Source organism: Aptenodytes patagonicus, chromosome 7 (genome assembly GCF_965638725.1).
Source record: "Aptenodytes patagonicus chromosome 7, bAptPat1.pri.cur, whole genome shotgun sequence".
Lineage (NCBI taxonomy): Eukaryota > Metazoa > Chordata > Aves > Sphenisciformes > Spheniscidae > Aptenodytes > Aptenodytes patagonicus.
Genome location: NC_134955.1, coordinates 23,252,674 through 23,273,672, shown reverse-complemented (window position 1 = coordinate 23,273,672; position 20,999 = coordinate 23,252,674). Strand labels below are relative to the sequence as shown.

General features: G+C 41.5%; 1 protein-coding gene across 4 annotated transcripts in view; it reads right to left on the bottom strand.

Moving 5' to 3' along the window:
* LDLRAD3 (low density lipoprotein receptor class A domain containing 3) overlaps positions 1 to 20,999 on the bottom strand; it is a 115,133-nt gene that overhangs the window by 51,156 nt on the left and 42,978 nt on the right. For 2 of the 4 annotated variants that reach the window (XM_076344369.1, XM_076344370.1), the window contains exons 3-4: positions 6,406 to 6,531; positions 3,467 to 3,601 (exon numbers count right to left, since the gene is read on the bottom strand). In XM_076344369.1, the coding sequence (XP_076200484.1) occupies positions 3,467 to 3,601; positions 6,406 to 6,531 (261 nt within the window). The remainder of the gene's footprint in view (positions 1 to 3,466; positions 3,602 to 6,405; positions 6,532 to 20,999) is intronic. The other 2 variants (XM_076344371.1, XM_076344372.1) reach the window with 1 other exon arrangement.

Below are 20,999 nucleotides of genomic sequence, written 5' to 3'. Positions count from 1 at the left end.
GTCAAAGCCGGGTCAATACATTTTTCAGTAGGGGGTCACATTCCTGTTTTCCTAGCCTGCAGAGTGACCCTTCTTGATTGAAAGGACCTTTATGCATGGAGGAGTATCTGACACAAACCAAACCGATATGCTACTGGAGCTTTCCAGTAATGACAGCACGATAAAGGAGGCCTTTGAAGTTCATGGAGGAGCAAGAAGAGGTGTTAATTTAAAAAGCTTGTCAGTATACCCAAGAGCAGAAGGAGAGCAAAGTACCAATTAATAATTCACACTTCTATTCCACATGTTATCACAGTATCTAAAAACAGTTTGCAAACATTGATTAAGTCTCATGACATCCCCCTGAAGCAGGCAAGCACGGATGAAGCTCTACTCCTACCAGACACAATGTCACTCTGGGAGCATTTAGCTTAGCCGATCTATGCCCCCTCTTCCCCATCTGTTAAATGGCAATAATGACACTATCATACAGTGGTTCAGAAGCTTAGTGATTTCTAAATCAACACATTTTTAGATAGAAAAATAGCACACAAGGGCAATCTCATATGTTAGACTACACTCAATTACACTGAACTAAAGCTACCACATTCGACATGATAACATAGCTAGTGGGAAGAAAACCCTCTATCTTGATTTTATAATACCCTGCAGATTTGCTTTGCTCTGTCCCTAAGTACCCAGAGCACTTGAGTTCTAGTTAATGACTGGGATTCTTGGGTGCTGTGTTAATATGAAACTCATTGTAATTACAGTAATTAAATCTGCTGTAGAAAGAAGTGTGAGAAATGAAAGACTGTCCACAGTAGCCTCTAATTCTCAGTTAACACAAAGTAGTTGGTGTGTTTGGAAGACAGGACAGACATACCCATAGCTGCAAACTCCAGAGGGAATCGTCATTCACATTCAGATGGGAAGTTGAACACATTATACTGTTTAATCCTTGCTTTGAAAGACAGGTATATGAGCATCGTCCACTTACAGATGGCAAAATGGCAATTCAGGGAGGCTCTGAGCTGCCAAAGGGCAAAGGCAATCACACACACTCCCCACAACCAGCATTTCACTTCGGGAACTCCTCACTCCCAACCCTATACTTGGACTCTTTTTTTTTTTTTTTATTAAAAAAGCTCACACCACAAACCATCGCTGCTCTGGTCCTAATGAGAGAGAGTTCCTTCTTCCTTGTTTGGGGCTCTTTCATGCATAGAACCAGACAGAATTACTTTGCTTAACCCTCTTACTAATCTGACTTTTCCAGAAGGACCAAAGATAAAGACAAAAGTAACAGCTTCATGAAATACAGCTCTTTTCTTCTCCTGAGCCTGACAGTCACTTCCAAAACCAGACTGACATGACAACAAACCACCTGGAGGCAATCCAGCCAATTAATCTGCAGAGGAAGCAGTCTTCCCAACCTTGGAAAAGAACACTGCTGCTTTAAGCTTCAGATGCTAAAAAAAAAAAAAGAAACCCAGCAAGAAACCTTACCACCCACATTAATCTTATTAGGCTGCCTCAGGCCTGTAGTGAAAAACAATTCAGCCCTTGGCACAGGGGCAGCAACACTGCTGCAGCAGCAATAGACATGCGCTAGTCCCTCACCAGCCATTTCTTCCCCCCCCAGACAGAGGGTAGGGGCAGGCCAGACCCCCTTCTCCGAGGCTCTGATCTGAGCAGAGCTATGTTCCCAGGCTGCGATGTAGCCCAGCAAGCAGGTGAGTTACCAGGATGAGCCATTGTCCTGGTTTCAGCAGGGATAGAGTTAATTTCCTTCCTAGTAGCTGGTACAGCGCTGTGTTTTGCATTTAGGGTGAGAACAATGTTGATAACACACCGATGTTTTAGTTGTTGCTAAGTAGTGTTTACACTAGTCAAGGACTCTTCAGCTTCCCATGCTCTACGGACTGAGAAGGCTGCAGGTGCACGGGGGGCTGGGAGGGGGGCACAGCCGGGACAGCTGACCCAAACTGGCCAAAGGGATATTCCACACCATATGACATCATGCTCAGCATATAAAGCTGGGGGAAGAAGAAGGAAGGGGGGGGACACGTTTGGAGTGATGGCGTTTGTCTTCCCAAGTAATGGTTACGCGTGATGGAGTCCTGCTTTCCTGGAGATGGCTGAACAGCTGCCTGTCCATGGGAAGTAGTGAATGAATTCCTTGTTTTGCTTTGCTTGCGTGCACGGCTTTTGCTTTACCTATTAAACTGTCTTTATCTCAACCCACGAGTTTTCTCACTTTTACCCTTCCGATTCTCTCCCCCATCCCATCAGGGGGGAGTGAGCGAGCGGCTGTGCGGTGCTTAGTTGCCGGCTGAGGTTAAACCACGACAGCCCTTCAGCCCTTACATATGGAGCCAAAGAGCTCATAGGTTAGGCAGAGGAATGGCACAAAAAAGATTGCTATAAATCCTGTTTTGTTGGCATTGCTGTTGCATGTTTTCCCTCTTCCCTGTGAGCTGTCAAGAATATTTATCACCATGTTAAGCTTGGAATTATTTTCTCTTCCACAAAGGACTAAATCATCAATGCAGCTAGATATTAAAGTCATTCTCCTTCAATTTCCCCAATTTCTTCTTCCTTCATACCCTGCTTTATTTCTCTTGATGCGTCTGCTTTCTATAGGCCCAAGCACATCGCATCTCCCCTGCAAATATCCACCATCTCCTATTTTTTGCCTACTCTGATCTCTCAGTAGTAACTCAGACATGAAAATGTTTAGCAGCTGATGCCCAATACACATCATTTGCTAACCTCAAGTCATTCATATATACTTCATGTTTTATAAAATACTATGGTATTAAGTTACAGAAAACAAAACTGAGGAGCACTAAATGTAGACTTATAGTATAAGTTAAAAAGAAAAAAAAGTCAGAGATTGTGTTTTGAAATTCTCACAAGACTCAATACACAAGAATTTTCAAACAGATGTTTTCTTCCCTGTCCTCATCCTTTTCTCTAAATACAGAAACAAGGAAGGGTAGGAATAAATTCTTTCACTGTAGACTTGTCCTCCAGTGAAACATGCCTTTCAGAAAGTAACTGAGCAATGAGGACCTAAAGCTTTAAGCCTACATCTGGTAAATAGACAGACCGCTGAACTACTTCAAACTGAAGTTTTATTATTGATCCCTCTGTGTCCAACCCATCCCTCATAGAAGTCACCAAATGGATTCCTAGCAACTTCAGTGAGCACTGGATCACAGATTATAAGCAGTTCCTGCAACAGTGCATTTTTACTAATCTGAAAAAGATACCAGTCTTCTGAGCACTGAGAATGAAATCTATGCACACACACACACACACACACTCTACATGTTTCACTCTTATTATTTGCAGAATTAGGAAACCACAGCTCTAGCCAACACAGAGCCAGCCAACATGAATCGTATTTTCTACTGAGCCTGTTTCGCGTTAATTGGAGTTGGTATAATACTGCAGAATAGAATAAAAACCCTGTGCCTACCTTGAGGGCTTTCGCAGCTTTCTTCATCACTGTTGTCTTGACAGTTATTTTGACTGTCGCACACAAAGCTTTTATCAATGCAAAGACCATTTTTACAGTGGAATCGGGCAGTAGAGCAAAGCAAGGGATTTGCTGCTGTGAAGAGAAAGTGAGATCTTTCATTAGAAATTCTCTTACCCAGGCAGCAAAATAGCCATTAAGCAATCAACAACAACAGGTCACAACTCAACAGTTGGTCAATTCACTGAACATGTGGGAGCAACTTGGCAATCAAACCAACCTTGTCTCTCTAAACAGAGAGATGAAATTTCTAATTCATGCAAGATTCATTACAATTAACAGAGATTTAGTCCACCCACAGTTGTGATAAAGCCTTCTGTTCACTTTCATGAGAGCCCCTATCATGATCACTGTTTGGTGCTCAGCATTTGCTCACACTGAAGACATATGGAGGGTAGCACTGCCTACCATAAACACTGCCTGTTGCTTCCCATTACAACAAACTCAGTTTAGCTCAAGTTTCATATTATAGGCCAACAACCCTGGCTGAGAACTGCCAGGCAGTGGATTATTTACCTCTGCTTCTGTATTTTTCCACCTTCCCCATTCTCCTCACTATTTTGAACCGATACAATGGCAACGTTGACATTTCTCAACTTCTCAGTGTTTGAATTTCAACTCCTTTTTAAGGGTAACATGCACATTACAGTAGCACCCAGAAAATCCTTTCACATAAGGCCCAGTGTTGCACACAGAGCAAAAACAGAATAGTATTTAAGCAGACTCATTTAGGTAGAGCAGTCTTCTCACCCACGCCAAACCCAGCAGTAAATATGCTATAAGATACCATGTCTAGTTTCATTTAAAGCTTCAAGCAGTGCGGTTCTCACCACTTCTCCTAGCAGATTACATCACAGCTTCAATGCATCTCACTGTCAAGGTTTCCTTGATATTCATCTTAGTTTTCTCTTTTCTAATTTCATCCCTCTACTCTTAGCTATAGCCCAGCATACATAACTACATAATCCCTCCTTGAACAGTGTTTGCACCCTTCATATATAGCACATATAGCCTTATCTTCCAACAGTCATTGCTTAGCTGAGATATGCATAATTTAGCAGTTTTTAATATCTCCTCATAAATCAATCTCTCTGTCCCTTAATCATTTTTGGCATTCTTCTCTGAACTCCTGCCAGTTTTTGGTAATGAGGTGACTGAAACGGAATGCAACTTTCTGATTGAAAGCCTTAAAAAAGCTGTTTAGATTCCTTGTCTGCTTCAAAGCACTTCTCTGCCACAATAACAAAGGGGATTACAGTTCCCAAATACTAATTGGCTTCCTATTTTTCATTCTTTAAAGTAGGAGCTGCCTTTAAAGAGTCTTTCCAAAAAACCCATAAAACTTTAAAGTCTGCCATGCATATAACCTGCAGTATATATAACAAACACTCCCAATTCCTCCAGCTCTCCAAAAGCACATTTATCATGAACGTGCTAAATCTCCTTTGGTCTGAAACTGCTGCACACTTGCATAGCACGTTGATTTTCCAGGTCACTTTAGAGCCTACAGTGTTGTTCCTCTACATAAGCAAAGCAGTGACTAGACACTTGAATATGCTAGAAAATACCAAGTGCGTGCTTAAATGGCACAGAGAAATGGGGAGATCAGCAGCATGTTATCATCAGCCGTAAGGTCCCGTTGGAGCTACACACTACAAGCTCATGGGAAATTATGTCATTCATAACCAGCTCCATGTGCTGGTGCTTTTTCAGTTGAGACTTGCCGCTTGTCAGTCCACCACCTCAAGGATATTCAAAGCACTTTTGTCAAAACGTCTTTCCAGTCCACCTGCTTAAGCATAACCCAAAGTCATTTTCTTAGCCTTCAATCTTCTTTCTCTAGCTTCACTTGCTCCACAGAGGTGCTATCTCCCTGCCACAGTCCCCCCAGGGCCCAAACCAGATTCTCTAGGCCAACAACAGATGGCACCTTAAGAGATGTTCATGTTGTGGGGGAAAGCACACAAACAAGAAAGGCAAGTCCTCCAAGAAGCAGACAGTGATAGATCACTGTAAAGATCGCCTCTTTTGTTATCTTTGAAAGTTGGTGTCTGTTGTCCTCCTCTTGACCTTTAAATGTCATTAAAAGGAAAAACTCAGTGTGCTCCAACAAGAGAATGAGCAAGTATTTGCTACAAGCTTCCGCCTATAGACACATGCTTTTACCAGCTCCTGATAATAGCAACAGAGCTGCTGGATCGAACATAACCTTTCCTTACTGCTATAATATATCCCTTGTAGATACAGATACAAATGGATCTACGCAGCCACATGCAGGGGGTTTAGCTCAAGTCAAGTAGTACTTCAGACGATATCTCTGCTGTGATTTCCTTGCAAGCTGCTGAACAGCAGCTCAAGCTAGTGCAATGGCAGGCATGTCTGACTTCCAAGAACCTCCTTCTCCTTCCAAGAATCTGTTTCATTAAATAACCCTTTATTTGCTTTTTTTGTTGTTTGAGAACACGTATAAACAGAGAAACCTAAATGTGCTGATGAACAAATAAGTCATATTCTTCAGTGACAAGAAACAGGCAAATAAAAATTAAACATTTTTAAGTCATATTTAATATTTGCCCAATTTGAGTTACATTTGAGTACAGAGAACCTGTTCAAAGCAAACATGCAGCTTAAATCTCATTTCAAAGTTACCAAGGGGCTTGAAGTATCATACGGGCATTATATACAAAACAAGACTGAGCTGGACCTTAAGAAGAGACTGTCATTTACAAAGTGAAAAGCACAAGGATCATCTGGGTTGTAAATGACAGGGAGAATATTTGACTCAGAAACTAAAGGCTAATGAACGCTTCCTTTCTAAGTAGTATTAATTAGTTGAAAGAAAAAGAAGCGCCCTCACTCGCAAGAAGGCTCACACTTACTGCAGTTTTCCTCATCGCTGCCGTCAGGACAGTCCTCGAAGCCGTTGCACCGGAAACGGCCAATGATGCAGTGGATCCCGCTAGCACAGGGGAAGAACGTGGCACCGCATTTGGATTTGGCTTTTGCTGGGAGAAGATATAGACAAAAGAGAGCAAAGATCAGGGAAACAATTTACAAAGGTTGGAGATACTGTTGTAGCAGTACAGGTTAGGGTACTCTAGGCAGCACTGGCGCACCAATGTTAGGTGCCCTCCAAGCTCCCTATGGCCTGCTTTCAACTGCTTTAAGTTTTTTGTCGCATTTCACTTGCTTGGGCTGATTTTTTTCCAATTTGTACGATTTCCAGAATGACTGAAACACTCAGAACAAGTCAAATGACCTCTAAAAACAAATTTAAATTGCTCACCCTTTGGAATACAAGTTTGTAAATTTGGCAAGCAGGTACTCCTAACTGTCCCTTAAAGGCCCACGTGAATTTGACCAACTTAGAAGCATTGGAGGAAAAATATTAAAGTAGAGGGTCATACTTCACAGAAAACAAGAGTATCTATCTCCTCTTTGCATGGAAGTCTGTTGTAAATGTCACTGCCCCAGGTGTAAGTCCAGGAGATGGACACCTAAGCAGGTCCTCAGGTGGCAGACAACAACCCTCAGAGGCAGAAGTCTAGCTAGACTAGTTGTAGCCCACCCCTCACCCCCAACCTGTAGCTATATGTCATGCTGAATCCACAAACACTAAATAGCAGTAGAAGTCTAAATTTTGTACACCACCAAGCTTCTCTTGCTTGCTAAGAGAAGCCAAACAGTGAAGAGCCCAAGGCAGACAGAGATAATGAACATGGCAGAAAGTTCAGAGAATGTGGGATCTGGACGCAAACTTGGGCAAAGACAGGTGTACAAAGAGTAAGGAAACATCTGGAGAAGGAAAAGAGGGATACAGAGATATCAAGCGAGTTAGTGTCTTTGTGAGAATAAGAAACACAAGAGACCTTCATTGAAGTATTCTTCAGGCTGCAAAAATCGGACTCAAAAAAGAAAATGCTATAATTAACACTGCCTTTATTCAGCACGATTTATATAAAATTGGGTGCAAAAGGAACACGAGTTATATGAATTGCATCTCTTGCTGTACTTCTCTCCATCATCCATTATACAGTTCCTCAGGACAGAAACTACATCTATTTCATAGTACCAGCACAGCTATTCATATAACACTAAATACTAACAATAGCATCAAAATATGTTTAACAAATGATTACAGAATCTAATTATGATCTCAAGTACTTCACATTTTTTACTTCACTGCACAGCAACTCTTAACAGCAAGAAGAGAACGCTGCCCTCAGCTAGTGATGCAGATGCTTCCACCACGATGCTCAAGGCAAGCAGCAGTTAAGTCTTGTCGTATCACCAGCCTAGAATAAAGCAACTCCCAAAGTCAAAAATAATTTAATGAGATTAAATGGTTAGAATTTTTTTCTCCCTTTTGCTTTTTCAAATTAGTACATGACACGATGGACCACATCACAGGATGCTGAACTCTTCAGAAAGTCCACTCTAAAGCAAAGCCAGTCACTGCAGAAGAGCATGCTGGTAACTGCAGGAAGGTATGTATGGAGCAATGCGAACATGCAGTAATACCATGCACAGACCATTGATGGGAGAACACTAGAAAAGAAGCCAGCTCCATAACTTGCGGGCCTTTTGAGTAACTGTTTCCTATTCCTACACCAAATCTACAAGATGAGTTTACAACTCCCAGGTTTTGAGATGTGACAGATCTGGAGATCACAGCAACAGGCAGTCTTTTTATGTAGCCATATGGCACATCAATACGTCAACCTGTGCAGTTTTATAAAGCCAGGACAAGGTCAGGGACAACCGGAGTACAGACAAAAAAAAGTATATCCAATAGGGAAAAACAGCTTCAGCATTAATTTGGAAGGAATCCTCTCTTCCAGGGTTAAAAACTAAGTGCAGCTGTAGCAAAGCCTTCTTCTATCACTCAGCAGAGTGCATATAAACTGTTTTAAACCACAGCTACAGTAACCCTCACTTGGTTTAGTGTCCTCCAAAAGCAAATTCCTGCAGTTCCTCTCTTGCATGTTTTTCTTTATTAACCAGTAGTTTTCACTGGAATTATGAAGCGTAAAATAGGATGTATCACTGAATTTCACATATTCAACCACCACTTTTTCTGAAGAGTATCCAAGGTCCACTTGGGAGAAAAGTGAACCATTACTTTGTAGAAAAACAGGTGATAAATTACCTTGAAGTAGCTGCCATGCTTAACACCACCGGCGATGAAAACCCTCAGCCAAGACATCTGAGCCCCTGCAATTCTTCACACAACTTCAAAGAGCAACTTCTGTGTTAAGAGTTCTGAGGCAGACTGATCTCAGCTAAATAATTCAGTAACCACAAGGTTTGAGGCAGTACCATACCCCCAGTCTTTAAACAAAAGCAGCAAAACAAACACCTCAGCAACAGATTCCCAGACTGTCACCAACACAAGCAGTCTGTATTAGCATTCAGCACATTAACCAGCCAGCCAGGCTGCTGCTAGGAGCGTGTGGTAATAACACACATATGTGAAGAGGTGCCCAATGCTTCACGTTATGTTTTTGTTGTTGTTTTTCTTTTTCTAAAAGCTAACATCTTTTCAAAACCATGCAGTGCATTTACATTGCCCAGACCAAATGACTGCCTCTGGACAGCTTCCTTTTTTAGAGATGTATTTTGAGCCAAAACAGTTCCAAGAAAAGGAGATGGAGAAGAAGTAAGAAAAGGGGGAAGCAACTGTGGTTTTGCCCCTGTTAACATTTACTGGATCCCATTTCTTCAAGCGGGTTTACTTCAGTCATTTGGGGTCTGAATTCAGAGACTATCAACTTTCTGGCAAATCATATTCAGAGATACCCTTTGCCATCTCTGAAAATGCTGCCAAATTAAGGCTTCAAAATTATTTACTTCTGAAATTTCTAATATGGACCATCTCTTACTCTTACAGCCTTACTCTTCCAGACAGACTTCAGACTAAGAATCATAAAACCTGAGCCTCCGGTCCTCTGAAGAGCAGAAGTCATGTGCCTGCATTTTCCTGACCAGAGCTACAAGCGATGGTGAATGCTGCAGGAGCTCTGTTTCAGGTATGACGGACACACATCACAGCAACCTCAGCTGTCCTGGCCGCTAAGGCAAGAAGGCCCAAAGCACATCTGGTGCACTACCTTGAGCTACTGCAGTAAAGCCATAAGCAATTTTTAATGTTTGACCACATCTGGAGGAAAAAGGTGCTGGAATGACCAGGAACAGAGTCAAGTTTCTGGTAAATCATAGAATCATTAAGGTTGGAAAAGACCTCTAAGATCATCGAGTCCAACCATCAACCCAACACCACCATGCCCACTAAACCATGTCCCTAAGCACCTCATCTACACGTCTTTTAAATACTTCCAGGGATGGGGACTCCACCACTTCCCTGGGCAGCCTGTTCCAATGTTTAACCACTCTTTCAGTAAAGACATTTTTCCTCACATCCAATCTAAACCTCCCCTGGTGCAACTTAAGGCCATTTCCTCTGGTCCTATCACTAGTTACTTGGGAAAAGAGACCAACACCCACCTTGCTACAACCTCCTTTCAGGTGGTTGTAGAGAGCGATGAGGTCTCCCCTCAGCCTCCTTTTCTGCAGGCTAAACAACCCCAGTTCCCTCAGCCGCTCCTCATAAGACTTGCTCTCCAGACCCCTCACCAGCCTCGTTGCCCTCCTCTGGACACGCTCCAGCACCTCGACATCCTTCTTGTAGTGAGGGGCCCAAAACTGAACACAGTATTCGAGGTGCGGCCTCACCAGTGCTGAGTACAGGGGCACGATCACTTCTCTACTCCTGCTAGCCACACTATTTCTGATGCACTCTTCTGTCCAAAGTATCCTGATACTCCATCAAAAAGAGGGAGAAACCATTCAGGACAATGATTTAATGGAAGTATTACTTAAATAGCTATATACCATTTAGTTCAACATTTTCTCCCCAGACCTTTTCCTATCTCCTCCTCCTCCTCTTGAAACAGCAGCCAGAGAACAAGAAAATTCTGTTTTAGAATAACTGTTTCTCAAAAGAGCACATACTAGTAACCACAGACCAAAAACAAACAAGAAACTAAACACCTTCAAATTATCTCTAAGTTTCCCTTTTACATAGTCCACTGGTTTTTATTTTTTTTAAACTCAAGGGAAGGAAAAAACAACAAACAAAACCCAAATGCAGTTTTCCATATTTGCAACAGGCATGATATATACACAAACCAATCCAAATTCAAACTTTCATTTACATTAGACACCCCAAGAAAAGAGCATTTCAAACGCCTTAGTGATTCACTAGTCACACAGCTAGCCATTTACTAGACAAGTCTCACTCATAAACAGAACTCAGTTTTCCAAGTTCCAATTCCGGACACAAAATGCATTTCTCATATGCTGTGCATAAATGCAGGAAAAAAATGAAAAACCAGTAATGGCTTAGTCCAAGCCATGTCCGCCGACTCTGGAGAACTCCACTGGGGAATTTCTGCTTTATTTTCAATTTGACATCCTTCTTGTCCTCTGGCACAGTTTTCCCGAGGTTTTCAAGCAAGTGTTGTTTGGTCATTGCTCAAAGTTCTATGGAAAGCACAATCATTTCTTCCTGAGCAGAAACGCACCTTCCCATTCTGCAATGATCTCTGGAGATACCCTTAATATGAAGGGGCTATCCATTTTCTTCAGGTCTTCAGCACCCTCACAAGTAACAGATATGTATACCAGGATCACGACTGCCTGTAGCAGGTTCAAGTCATGTGCTGCACTATTCACAGCATTCCTGCAGTTCCTACTCCCATTACATGACTGGTACGAAAAAGGTTTTCTTCTCCTTTGCTCACCATTACGTCTTCTACTGCACAGGTCTCAAGTTTTCAGGCAGATCTTTACGTTTATTTGACAGCAGCTACCAATTTGGCTCCTTCAGTGACTACAGCCTTAATAAAAGCTTTCAAGGACAGCATTATCTTTGCAATCTATATCCTTCTGTTACACTTGGCTGAAACGGGCTCAGGGTAATAAAAAATTACCAGGATATCAGGAAATGACAAGAGAGAAGTGAAAAAGGACAGATGCGTGTGGATCATCAGACCTTATTTAGCCTCAGTGTTATAACCGGCTAAAGGAAAGGGAAGAGAGAAGTTGGTTGTTTTTAAAGGAACTGGCAAGTCTTCCTGAGCCCAGGTCTCCAGAATCTGAGAAACTGAGAGACCCCACGTTGGAGGGGAAGGGATAAGGACTGACGGACACACTTGAAATACAGCAAGAAATCACACAGCAACTTACAAAACTGTGTCTAAAGAAAGGCTGCTCAAATAGCAGATCCAGTCTGGATTGAATTGCAGAAATACAGCTGTCCTGGTTTCGGCAGGGATAGAGTTAATTTCCTTTCTAGTAGCTGGTACAGCGTTTTGGTTTTAGGATGAGAACAAAGTTGATAATGCACCGATGTTTTAGTTGTTGCTAGGTAATGCTTACACTAGCCAAGGACTTTTCAGCTTCCCATGCTCTACCGACTGAGAAGGCTGGAGGTGCACCAGAAGCTGGGAGGGGGCACAGCCAAACTGGCCAAAGGGACATTCCATACCATGTGACGTCATGCGCAGTACATAAACTGGGGAAAGCTGGCCGGGGGGGCCGCTGCTCGGGACTGGCTGGGCATCGGTCGGCGGGTGGTGAGCAATTGTACTGTGCATCACTTGCTTTGTGTATTATCATTATTTTCATATTATTATTATTATCATTTTATTTCAATTATTAAACTGTTTTTATCTCAACCCACGAGTTTTTCTCACTTGTGCTCTTCCAATTCTCTCCCCCATCCCACCGGGTGGGGGGGAGTGAGTGAGCGGCTGCGTGGTGCTTAGCTGCCGACCGAGATTAAACCACGACAACAGCAAGTACAAAAACCACTCCAAATAAACTGACATTCAACCAATTTGTGAACCTATGGCAGAAAAGGATCGATTCACTCCAGTTCCACTCTTCATTTGTTACCTAGTCATGGCAGAAGCAATCCCGGACTGAAACATTAACATGAATCTGTATTTACATTACACAAAAGGGAATTGCCATGGTATTTAGAAAGAGGTGTCGGTGAACCACCATGCACTGGAGGAGCCTCCTCTGACTCCATTAGCCATGGGAAGAAATTGCTCTTCACTAAAATATTCTTCTCATCTCTTAAAATTTAAATGTGAAGTAAGTGGTGAAGATGGTGGCAGAGAACTGCTGGCCACAGTGTAAGCTTGCCAAATGTTCCCTCCAGGTTGGTTTGCTTAAGTTCAAGAAAACTATTTTGGCAGTTGTATGTGCGAGTGTGTGAAGTCACTCCTTATGCTACACAGAAACCAATCCTCCCACCCCCTTCTTTTAAGGGTCTAAAAAAAAAAAAGTAAATTCCCATCAGGACTGGTTGTACATTCCACTGAAGATGTGACAGTTTGCAGGCATGGCTCTACAGCATTACCAGAAAAACATTTTGCTGTCTTTAGGGTACCAAGTGTGAAACAGCACTATTTTTCAAAAAGTGTAATCCATTTTATTATTTCTCAGCAGAGATGAACAACAGCAGGGGAAAAAAAATCAGATTTAGCATATATTGTGTAAAACCTTATACTGTATATAGATACCCCTTGTATAAAAGCAATTCTGACACTCCTGACTTGGCTGCAAGGACTTAAAACCAGAATAGAAGGTTACAACAGATCTTCTGTGATGGGCAGGTGATTTTTCTTTCCATAGATAGAACAGCAAAGACATCAAATGTCTTCTCTAATTATCAGCAAGTAAAGTGCAGTTGTGTACTACAGATTTGAGGAATATAACCAAGACAAGATGGCATGGCCCAACTTCTTGGAAAAGAATTTGTCATATGTAACTGTAAGTAGATACTAACCTACTGTTTAGATATCACAGTAAAATTGTAGAGCTGTGCCCCACAATAATGACATAATGCTTAAAGAGAAGACATTATACATTTGTAACAGGTTGAGTTTCTCTTACAGAAGCCAGTACACAGTCTTGCTAATGAAACTTTAGGGAAGAAACTTTGACTGAATTGTTACTGTTGAGCCAGCTAGCCCCCACCTCCAGCATTTCATACCTAGTTACAGTGAACTAGGCACTGCTTATTGCATGCAACAGATGCAAAGATATCACACGACAGGCAGCCCACGTGATGCGGCCACTAGGACAAGCACACCTCCTTTTAACTCTACAAACATTTCTATTTTGAAATATTACTCAGTTATTTTACAATCTGGAGTGAGGGAAATGGGATGTAGCAGATCCAACAGCAGACATTTTGTGACAACCTGCAGCTAGAAGTAAACCGCACAGTATTTCAACATCAGCATCTTTGAACTCAAATTGTTGCCTTAGAACCCCTCCAGGTAGCAATCAGGCAAAATAACTTTATGTTGCTTCACACCCACACGTCTCAATCCAACAACAGATGATGATTTATTCAGCTAATGAAAACTTGATTACATGCATGCGACAAGAGCAACTCTCCAGACAGAAACTGTTGTGTGCAGATGCTGCATTATTGCAGAGCCACAGGTGTTTTCCTGAGTTTGATAATGAATCGCCTTAAACTTTTCTGCTGTTGCTAATTTATGTTGAGAGATGCCACAGCCACATCAGGCAGCACTGTAAATCCAGCCTGTCTTGATGCATGTGGCAAGGCACAGCATTTCAGTAAAGACAAGTATCAGCTTGTCCCTGCTCTTTGATAAACAGGTTTTAACTTCAATTTACAAAGAAGAGAAGGATCGATTTTACAACACTACGTAACACAAGCAGGATGGCACCAGGATATGATTCCTTTCACCCCAGGAACTGATATAAACCCTAACCTAGTTAATACTAACAGTTATTTTGGGTTAGTTAATTGCAGTTTGGACCCTACAGTATTTTCAGTTCAGTTCCTAGTGGGAAAGCCACCGCTACCTGCAGTCATTCAGCTGCCTCAGCGCGGAAGGCAAATGCTTCTTTTGTTGGCTCACAGAGCTCTTCAACAGGGCTGTCTTGCAGAACGACATGGAGAAGTTTCACTTCCTCTGCTTGCTTTTTCCTATCTAGAAAAAAGCTAGCACTTGAGTACTATTCCCAGTATAAAATCCACCCAACAGTTTACTATGCCAGAAGTTCTCCAATTCAAGACAAAACAGCTATTTAAATTTAATGAGTTTTGATCTAAAACACAGCCAACTGCAGAGCATTCATTGCACCTACAAAAAGCCCTTGGGTCACTCTTACCTTTGCTTCCCGTAAAACCACGCAGGTGAAAGAGTTGCTAGTCGTAAACTGCTAATATAAACTCAGAGAAAGCGAGACTAAAAAGTACTTTATTTTAAAGGCAGCAATTTTTTTTTTTTTAAAGTAGTGAAATTAGCCCCATAGGAAACATCAGAGGTTGCCTCCAACATAGTAAACTATCACCCACTTATGTGGGCAATATTTACACTACAGTTTACAGTAAGAGAGAAAGGACAATGCTAAAGTAAAAAAGCCAATGGAGTCTGCTGCCATGAAGAGTAAACTGCTTCCTTTGAAAAGGGGAAAAAGAGAAAGTACTTCAGAGTTAGGATTACTATGGGTCAATGGCCTTTACTTCTTGCCAGACAGTAAGGCCTTAAAGTAATCTTTCACGGTCTAGAAGTCTACATTTCAGTCCTTCAAAATCATCACAAAGATGATGAGAGGTCAGAAGAGAGCACAGACGAAAAGCTTGTTTTTCAGACATTCAGCAAAGCGATTTCTCACTAAAAGAAGTGTTTTAGAAGTTACTACTCATTAAACAACCTGAACAATAACATCATACAAAAGGACAAATTCTAAATCAGCTGTTACACCATACAAATTAAGCACAACTTCAAAGTTGTTAAGTTACTCAGGATGCATACAGGCAGGACAGAACGCCACCCTTAAGGGACTTCAGTAGCAGGGACAACCCTCCTCAGAGGACATATCAGTGTGCCTGATGGGCTACAAACCCTTCCCCCCATCCTCGGCTACTAGCTACCTGATCTTTTTATTTCAGTTGTGCCACTGATTCTATCCAACTATTAAACCTGTCTGATTCCAAGCTCTCCAATCAGGCTATGTACTGACCCCCATCTAGAGGAGACCATCAAGAGGATTAAATAATGAGCACCACAAACCCTCTTGATCTCCTTGCATAAAAAGCTATCAAATGTAAGTAGCTATTGCACTTGCCCTTACTCATGTATAAATTTCTGTAATTGAGCTTCAAATGAAACATTCACTGTGGTCACTTAATTATAAATCTTATTATAACTACTAAGTATTTGGTTGCTTAATCATGAGTGAAAACAAGAGTTAATTCCAGTTTGATATTCCAAGTTTGAGAGCCGTCTGAGTAAGTGACAAAAAGATCAGCAGCTGACTTACAGCATCTTCCCAATTAATGCAGGTGCTCATTTCATGCATTGTTTAATATTCAGCTTTGCTTAAGAATTCTGATGTACATCACCTACCTGCAACAAGAAGTCCAGGTCAACCAGGAGGTAACAGGAAGCAGCAAGAAAAACAGAAGGAGACTTAAAAGCACTCAGCGATCGTAAGTTGTGAATAGAAGTCCAGAGGTCTTCCACGGGTATACATACAACTACTGCAATACATACAACTACTTTTATAGAGGAATTCCTAGCTTTCTGCTATATATTCTAGTTATTTAGAAAAAGAAAAAAGGTGTTAATTTCATTAGCCTTTTACACAAATTATTACTGGACTATAAATAAGAACAGGACCACTAAAGATTGGGTTTTTATAGTTTTGTAAGACCGTTGTTTGCACAACACTTGGCAGCCTGGAATCCTAGCACATGACAATGCTTACTCCATTAACATAAATACACAAAATCTACTTTGACTGCAGCTTTTCATTGCCATGATCCTTCCAGGGTGCAAGCTCCAGTAGAATGCTTCTCTTTTCCTTAGTTCTGGTCCTGCTGTTAGATTTTCTTCTTCCATATATTAACTCCCCCTGCCATAAGTAGTCAATAAAAAAAAAAAAAACCTACTTACAGGTTTTCTTACAGACTTGTGCTTTCTCCACAGACATTTAAAATGCACTAGATGGACATGCACTGTAAGGTAGGGCACCACAAAGGTATACTGTTAGTCCTGTTTATAGGGAGAGTTAAACTCCCAGATCATACTTTCAAGAAAAACCCACAAGCCCCACACTTCCACCATTTCATATTGATTTTAGCAGGAATGCAGAGTTTTAAAGTATTCAAGTTGCTGTAATTATACCAGTTATTTTAACGTACTGCTTTTATATTTATCTCTGTGCTTTTATCTTGTTCCTTGTGCCTGTACCTTCCTCCTTCATGATCCTTCATGATCACAGAGCACATTAAATCAGTCGGTATTTGATGGCCAGCTTGGTTATTTTTATCAACCATTCAGCTGTCTTTGGACACAGCCATTTGCAGCAGAGGCTTGTCACCATCCTCAAAACTGCACACAGACAATGACCAAAGTTCACAGCCACCTAAGCCTCTGGTGAGTACCATAAGCCATGTCACAGCCACTCCACTCTTCCCAAAGTAGCAGATATAGATTTGATGAACCAAAGAGTACAAGCTCAGCTCTAATACTTTTGGATGGTGTTAGAATAAGATAAAATCCTCAAACATGACAAAGTGATTTTGATGGTAGAGTTTTGTTTGGTTTTTTTAAGTGACAGGTTGCTAAATCACTTACTTGCAAGTATTCATTACTTGCTTATTTATCTTTTCCAAAATGTGGTGAGCCTTGATAAAACACACTCTTCACAGCTACTTAGCTCACGCTACTATAAGCTGTTAGCTAGCAAGACAGAATCCAAACTTATCAGAAACCAGCACTGGAAACTTCTCAAAACTAAAAGCACACCTGGCTAGCAGCAACAGATGCAGAAGATGAGATGACTTCACCTGTACACATGATGGGGCAGTCCAAAAAATTGTTGCAGGTATGCAATGCTGGATCTTAATCCTAGGAATCTGAATGCGTCTCTTGAAAATATCACCCTGCCCCTCATCTTCTATAGCATTAGCCTTAGTTAACACCAGGCTTTAACTGATGCTTTAAGAATCATTTTTTGGGGCCACTGATACATTAAAAAATTCAAAGTCAGTATTCTTTACAGATGGGTAGGATCAGTCCTACCCAGGGTCTTGTCCCACCGCTGTATTTCTAGGAGATCTCAGCTGGTTTAGACAATCCTTAGAGGTCACTAATGTTAACTTCTGAATTGGGCAGACATTTCTTATTAACAAAACGCTGCATCTCATTCTTCATTGCAGTGAGCTCTGCTTGTTGAGCCTAAAGCCTAGTATTTAAAAGGATAGCAGCCGGAGTTATTTTGTGCCCTTTGTTCCTGTACATGAAAGCCATTCATTAGACTGACTCTGCTGAGTGGCTAAACCCAAGCAAAATATTTTCAGCTGTAGTAATTGTATTATCATAATAAGCAGTCATTAAATAGCTTATAGGATTGCAGAACTCATTGTCTCTACAAGACCTTTTATCTCTGCCTTTTAAAGTGGCTGCTAGATCTGGTTACTTATTCTTCGCAGTGTGGAAGTCATGAATTTGGCTGCTCTCACAGCAAAGCATAAGGTAAGGCGAGGACAAACATCTAAATTCAGACTGTCACCAGAAAGATTTGGGTTGATAGTAATGACCATTTATTAGTAAATTTTTTCTGTGCCTCCATTTTAATTTTGGGACTTACAAAGGGAAAAGCATGCATACATAATATGCCTTAATATAATTCCAGCTTGTGATCTTCCTGTAGAGCAGACTCAAAGCACACTCCTGATCGAGGGCAAACTATGATTTTTTTTTTTTTTTAAAGCGGTGAACAGCAACAAACCTAAAGGCCGCTTTCCAAAATCTACCCCACATCAAAGAGGGCAGGAGGACAAGGCAGTCTGACAGTCCTCATCTGAGGCTTCCAGGCATGACATGGGTTTGAAGCTAGTGCAGTCCCCACTCGATCGTCCTCCTTCCTACTGCAGGCTGCTCCGGGCAGTGTAGTTCTTGCACTCAAGAGCTTCTCCAATGACAGAGCAACTTCCTCAGCCATGACTTCGGTTTCAGTAGGCTTTTTTCTTTTTTAAATAATTTCCACCCCTCTGATGCTGTGAAGCTTTTAATACATACAGTTCTTCAAAAACTACCTCTTTTGTAGAAACTGGATGTAATTAAGTCAGTCAAAATGCACCTGAAGTACCAGTCTGAAGATGAAAACCTAACCAATCTGCCTTTGTTCTGTTTCAGTTTCCCAACTGAAAGGTTTTAGAGCACAGGAAAAGATTCTTCACATAATCTAGGAAACCCAGACTACTAATTGCAGAGTGTGGGTTTCATTTAGCATTCTTGTGAAAAGACTATATCTCATCCACGACTGTGTGTAACTGTTTGTTACAAACACTTTCCTGCAGACTCTCCATTCCTGAACATGTTGAGCAGTATAACCTGTTGCAAGTGAACACCAGAGGGAGCAGTAAACATTTCTCTGGTAGGTAGTTTCTAAATTGGAGATGAAACAGTAAGGTACAGGAAACCTTGGGGAAACCTAAAAATGGTTATCATGGGCTATACTTTCAAACTACAATATATATTGCTAATCCAGCCTCATTCCCCACCAGCGCAGGGTCAGCGAAGAGTATGAGCAAGTGTGCAGATACATTTTGAATGATGCAAGCTGAGTTGTGCCACATCTCCCACCCCCTCACTCCACCTTCCTGATGACACCAGAAGATTTATAAAGTCTTCTGAGACTACAAAACGCTGTGTGCATTTAGATAGATTACACTGAACTGAAAGTATACCCAACATTGAAAAGATAGACACAGAACGGAATGTGAAAAAATAGGGCATTTTTATTATATATAAACACAGTTTAAACTCTACAGGGTAAAACCAAGAACATGGTTAAGAGACACGTATGAGAAGATGAAATCAAGGATTAATATGCCAATGTATCAGCAGTGAACAAATAATTGCAGCACTATCTCAACTATTGTTCTACTAACCTGCCAAAGACAGTTAAAAATGCTTGCAAAAACAACAACAGAAGCATGGTTACAACCATAAAAAAACCACAGATCCAAAAACACTCCCAGCACACATTAATAAAAGCCCCCCAAAACACTTTAAGGAATTGAACATAAGAAAATTTAACTTTTCTCAGGCCTTCATCTTTGCACTACAGCATGCAGCCTACCAGATCTAGGAGTTCCTAGGGTATTTGTCACCAGGACCCTGGCTTCAGTATGGGTTCCAAGGGCTTCAATTCCCTGATACAGAAACAGAAAGGCTCTTACCAGATCTGCTAGACACCCGGATTAAACTGGTTTCTCAGATTGCCCAAATACAAGTCACAGTGTTCAGGGCTATGAGAGTTAGCCTGCTGGTGTGGGACTCCAGAAAAGCTTGGCTCACCACATCATGCTGAGTGCAACCCAGGACTGCAGACATTAGAAACCCTTCAGTTCTGACTGCAAGGGGTCCCCTGCAAGCACGTGTCTCAGGCAAGAGACAAAGCTGGCCTTTAGCAGAAGCCTGCTTGGCAGGTGGCTTCAACACCTGCCTGGGGAATGCTAGTTAAAATTGACCATTTTCATGAAGCACTTCATTTAATGAAGACATTCTCCCCCATGGAGAAGACTTGCTCATAAAGACTCTGTCTGAAGGACAATCGGAACAAGGTCTGATGGTGATGGATTGCTGGTGATGAAATGAGCTTTTTACTACCGCAGTTCCAGATGTTCCTACAGAGGCCAGCTCTTGCTAGCCAGTGCAGAAGTGTGTGTCAGCACATTCTTACAAGCATGGATGATGCCCTGCTGCTCAGACATCTACACACTCCAATCACACAGCCTTTACCATTGACTCAAAAACCTGCTTTACCTTTATGTTTGTGTCAAATGAGCAACAGTGGCAACTGGAAACAGAAACATGTGAGAGAGAAGTTCCTAACACAAGAACACACCGCCCCAAGCTATCCTTGCGTAGGATTTTTTTCTAGCCCACAGCCTACGCTCTTTAGCCCTTGGATTAACTCAGCTAGTCACTGTATTCACTGTGTGCCACTATTTGCTCATAGCTGAACACACAAACTTGGCATGTAAGAAATGGCTCTCAGAGGAGCAATGAAAGAAAATCTAGACTTCTGGGTATTTGGTATATCTCTAATTCTGGCTGCTGTCATGCCAGGCACTTAGCACAGATGATGTGCCATGCTCTGAATCTGTACCATCTGCTGCTCGTTAGCAACAAAGGCAGCAACATGCCATCTCTCCACTAGCTATTGCTCATTAACTGACAAAAGCCATTTTCAGTGTTCACATTGTTCTTTCTGTAATAATCTAATACAAAGATGTACAAAGAGCAAAGAAACGGGAAACAAAGATGACAGAGTAAATTATAAGCTTAACTAAGAAAAGTAGTGTACTCTTAAATCTCAAGGAGAGAATCCTTCCAACAGC